This window comes from Antrostomus carolinensis, unplaced genomic scaffold, assembly GCF_000700745.2.
Source record: "Antrostomus carolinensis isolate BGI_N321 unplaced genomic scaffold, ASM70074v2 scaffold17077, whole genome shotgun sequence".
NCBI classification, from domain to species: Eukaryota; Metazoa; Chordata; class Aves; order Caprimulgiformes; family Caprimulgidae; genus Antrostomus; species Antrostomus carolinensis.
Window position 1 is genome coordinate 15948 of NW_010325540.1, and position 5095 is coordinate 21042.

General features: G+C 41.9%; 1 protein-coding gene across 1 annotated transcript; it reads left to right on the forward strand.

Moving 5' to 3' along the window:
• The first annotated feature begins 1513 nt into the window (after positions 1-1513).
• On the forward strand, positions 1514-3568 carry LOC104527526 (antimicrobial peptide THP2). Its single transcript, XM_010171267.2, is given in 3 exon segments — positions 1514-1571; positions 2231-2355; positions 3404-3568. Coding segments are annotated over 3 exon segments (348 nt in total).
• The last annotated feature ends 1527 nt before the right edge of the window (positions 3569-5095 follow it).

Here is a 5095-nt window from a genome sequence, read left to right on the forward strand (position 1 = left end):
CGTTGCAATGGATTATGTTGCTCCTAAGCAAGAACAGTTCAACGTATGTCCCAAGATTTTTGACACATACCACGGTGGTTTAACGTATCTGACACAAACTGGAGTGTCACAAGAGGTATTGCATGAATAACCTGGGATTTTCCAGAAGAAAAACTTCACCAGGTTCAGAGAGAAACCTTGTGTTTTCACTGGGAAATGAAAACCAACTTGATGAGAAAACAGTTGTCACTCCCCTTAGGAAACATGTTATAAAAGAGGCTCTCAGCCCCACAGCCAAAGCCCTCGGGAGGGAAGGGACCAAGAGCAGCTCTTGTTTGACTTCTGGGATCACCTGATACCTGGTAACTTCTCATGTTCTTTTCAGTTTTTCTTTCCATGTCTGCTATTGTTTTTTCCTCATTAAAAAAAAAGGGGGGAAAAAAACAAACCACCAAATCAAAAGAAAAAAACTTGAACTCCTGCATTTATGAACCTAAATTTATAGGTTACTAAAAACATTAATCTAAGTTTTCCAGAAATTGTACAAGTTGATTAAGTGGCTCAAATTGTGTTAATGCCTGAAATACTTTGATAGAAATACTTTGCTTATTAACTCCTGGGGAAAAAAATCTGTCTGTGTTAGGTTACTGTAGAGAGGTCTGTGGTCCAGAGAAATTGATGTTCTTTGATGGAAACCAGTATTTATTTTGTATCTATGTCTCTGTGTTAAAAACTTTATTTCATTTTCAGAATTGTTAACTTTACTTGATTGTTTCTCCTGATATTTTCAAATGCATCAAAATTTATGTACATTCCAATATTAATTTCAAAGCTGGTTTGGACCCCCCCTTTTTACCATTCTATTTGCAGAAATACAACATTTCAGCACAACCTCTTTTCCCTTCCTTGCTTAAGAGAACAGAATTTCTGACGGATCAGAAGATTCTCTAATGCCAAGATATATGACATTAACAACCTCTTTTTGATCCATGAGCTTCCTTCTAGGCTATCTTATACCGTTTTGCTGATATTAATTCAATTATTAACAATGAAAACGACATTTTTGGTTTTCAAATTTCATTTGTGAAATGGGAACTGACTTGGTTGCACATTTCCATTCCAGAACTGCTGCCTGTAGACTAAGAACGAAGATTTTGAAAAGGTTGATTTTAGCTGTTATTTCTTGATCAGTTTTAACACTGCAAAATGAATATTTTTTTTTTCCTGAAGTTTATGAGTTTGACTGTGTAATCACCTCCTTTTGCTGAGTGTTGTTTATTTATTAGATGAAACATTTAACGAAAATTAAACTAAATTATTGCATTTTGGCTAAGGACTATTTGCAAAATGTGAAAGAAATCTGAGCAATCAAACTATTTTTGAAAGTGTGAAGAAAAAAAGCAATACCAATGACACTTTGATTCACACACTATTTGTACAATTCAGAAGACTGCAGATCCCAGGGACTGTCTGTCATACATCTTCCTTGGTCCTTTTCCCTAAAAAACTACAGTGACACAGCGACTCCACAGTCATGAAGATCCTTTACCTGCTCTTTTCTCTCCTCTTCTTGGCACTCCAGGTTTCTCCAGGTAAGATGGAAAAGAGATGCTAAAAGGGGATTGTTGTGCACATGAAGTCCACTTCCCAACACAATTTAACCACTGTTGTTTAAAACTGCTAGAAACCAAGCACAAATTAAACATCTCAGTGCCTGTGCTCCCCTAACAAAACTCTTTCAAAGGTGGGTGAAATTATGACTTCTGAAGAAAAGTGATTTTTCATTTCTGGTGTCTTCCTAAAAAGATTATGCTAAACACTCTGGTGTTAGACACCTAAGATAGTGCCTGTGGTGGCCATGATCTTTGGATAACAGAGCACTCAACAGATGAAAATAAAGTCTGGCCAACTATTTGCAGAGAGGAACCAGTATTAAAGCCTCTGGACCCATGAACCTTCTCCATAAGGTGAAGGACAATGAGTCAGGAGATCTGTATCACTCTCCACCTGGACTTTAAGGACATCCATTTAGATGTGCTGTGAGCAAAGGATCCCACCTCTTTAAGGTGTAGACTTGCTTTGTAATCTCACCTCTTATGTGGGCTTTCTACAAGGTCAAATCTGGGCAACAGTCCTTAAGAGAGGTTGGTGGTGAAGGCAGCTCAAGGAATGGGAAACTCTGCTGGCATTGTGACTGCATTGCCCTGCCCTGCAGAATGAGAAGGAAGGACATTTTTTATTATTGTTGCAGGTTTGTCTTCACCCCAGAGGGACATGTTTTTCTGTAGAAAAGGGACCTGTCACTTTGGAAGATGTCCCACCCATCTGGTTAAAGTTGGAAGTTGCTTTGGGTTCCGTTCGTGCTGCAAATGGTGAGTTTGACATTCACCAGGGCTTATCTGCAGTATGAGCAGACAAATCTATTGTCACTTTAACCCCAAGGTGCTATTGATCTGATCAACGTCTATAAATACCTGAAATGTGGGGGCCAAATGGATGGGGCCGGGCTCTTCTCGGTGGTGCCCCGTGACAGGACAAGGGGCAATGGGCACAAACTGGAACAGTGGAAGTTCCAGACAAACTGAAGGAAAAACCTCTTTCCTGTGAGGGTGCCAGAGCCCTGGGACAGGCTGCCCAGAGAGGGTGTGGAGTCTCCATCTCTGGAGATGTTCCAGACCCACCTCGACACTTTCCTGTGCAACCTGCTTGAGGTGAACCTGCTTTGTCAGAGGGGTTGGACTGGATGATCTCCTGAGGTCCCTTCCAACCCCACCATTCTGTGATTCTGTGATTTTGTGAATAATCAGATTGGATACAAGGGAAAAAACCCACTGTACCATGAGGACAGTCAAGTGTTGAAGTTGGTTGAGCTTCAAGATGCTCTTTCTGCTGACATGCACCATGATCTGCCCCAGCAAGAAGGCTAAAGCATGGTTGGAGATGTCAACCTTGTGCTGTCACAGCTCTGTTTGAACCCTTTACAGCTCCTATGTCAGAGCAAAGTATCAGGGTTTGGTATTTGCAGAACTGGGCTGCTGGGCTGTAAGGGGAACACGGGAGGATTCAGTGGTGCTGTAAAGTGAACACAGATCTCCAAGTGCCATCAGATGTGTGCAAAAAGTGCAACGGTGTTGTGAAAAGGAACTATCATATGAAAGGCAGCCTTTTGTTTTCGCTCAGGAATGAAAACATTCACACCAATATCAAGGAATATCGATTTAATTCCCTGCTTTTCCTGAAACAATAGGAAAACACTCTTCTTACTCCCAGGGATGAGTGTACAGGGCTGTCCCAGCATGACCACTTGTGATATTAGGTATTTTGGAAATCATTTACACCCGAGAGGAAAATATACATGGACTGAGAGTAAGTTGGGAGGGAATGCAAGTAGAAAAATAATCTCTTTTTTTTTTTCCTTGTGCAGGCCGTGGGATGTATAAAAACTTCATGGACTGTCCATTCAAGAGCAATGAAATCTTCTTCTAAACCTGGGAATTTGCTTTGAATCCCCTTGTTGCTCAAACCAGCGTGTCCTGTTTCAAAGCCTCACTCACCTTTCACTTTTAATGCCAAAAGCTTTATGATATAAAATAAATTCCAATGTATTCCGCATTGCTTTTCCTCCCTTTGAATAAATTGTTGTTGTTTAGCATTGGCATCACTGGGTGTCTCTCACATGGGCTAAGGGTGATGATCTTACCTGGGTCTTGACACACAAATCTCAGAGGGCAACAATTTGCAGTGCCAATTGCTCCTTAATTTGAGCTTTTCTGAGACCTACAGCTGTCTGGGGATACATAGACATGGACTGAAGACCTCACCCTCCAGTACCAGGAGATAGGCTGCCTGGCAGAACTCCGCTTCCCTTTGCAGGAATGTGTTCAGAAGCCAAAATCTTTTTTTTTTATTATTATTATTTTTTTTTTTAACTGTGCAGAAGTCTTCTGTTGGGGAAAAAAAAATATAAATAGCTAAAAATCCAGATATCCACCATCCATTGAGACATCAGCATGTGAGACCCAATGTTCTGGCTTCTGGAAATGTCTGTGAGCATTCCCAGAAAGATGAAGGCCTATCTTTGGTTGGTGTTTTTTTGTTTGGTTTTGGGGTGTTTTTTGTTTAATCATGCAACAATTTATTACACACAGAATAGTCTTGATTTCAAAAGACCTTTAAGATCATCAATTCCAATCATTAACCCAACACTGACAAGTCCCCAACTAACCCATGTCCCTCAGCACTATGTCTACACAACTCTTCAATCCCTCCAGGGATGGGGACTCCACCACTGCCCTGGGCAACCCCTTCCAATGCCTCAGAACCCTTTCAGCAAAGAAATTCTTCCTCACATCCCATCTCAACTGCCCTGGCCACAACTTGAGGCCATTTCCTCTTGTCCTGTCCCTTGGGCCTTGGTTGAACAGACCCACCCCCACCTCTCTACACCCTCCTTGCAGGGACAGAGCCACAAGGTCTCCCCTCAGCCTCCTTTTCTCCAGGCTCAACACCCCCAGTTCCCTCAGCCACAAGGGAACTCAGCACACTTGTGCTCCAGACCCTTCCCCAGCTCCGTTGCCCTTCTCTGGACACGCTCCAGCACCTCCATGTCCTTCTTGGAGTCAGAGGCCCAAAACTTAACCCAGCACTTGAGGTGCAGCTTCACCAGTGCCCAGTCCAGGAGTAAGAGAACTTTCCTGGTCCTACTGGCCACACTGTTCCTGGTACAGGCCAGGATGCCACTTGCCTGATCTTTTCTCTCCAGAAGTTGTTTGTCCTGTAGTTTCACATGAATGGAAGTAAGTTTTGCTTTTTTTTTTGCCACCTATCCCTCTAAGAGGATGCATAAAAGATAATAGATGGAGAACAGCTTGTACTCTCTTCATCAGCTCCTCTCCCACTCCCCCCACTTTATGGCAAACTCCTTTCAGTTCTCCATTGGGATACAGAAATTTCTAAAATGTTCTTCAGGAGGGGATTTTGTCTGCCTTCTGTGATTCTGTGATGTTAGTGAAGTATACAGAGAAGATCCTTAGAAGATCTGATTCATTACATTTAAAATTACAGATTTTAATTTTTACAGTCCTATAATATATAGAACTTCCAAGAGATCTTGCCT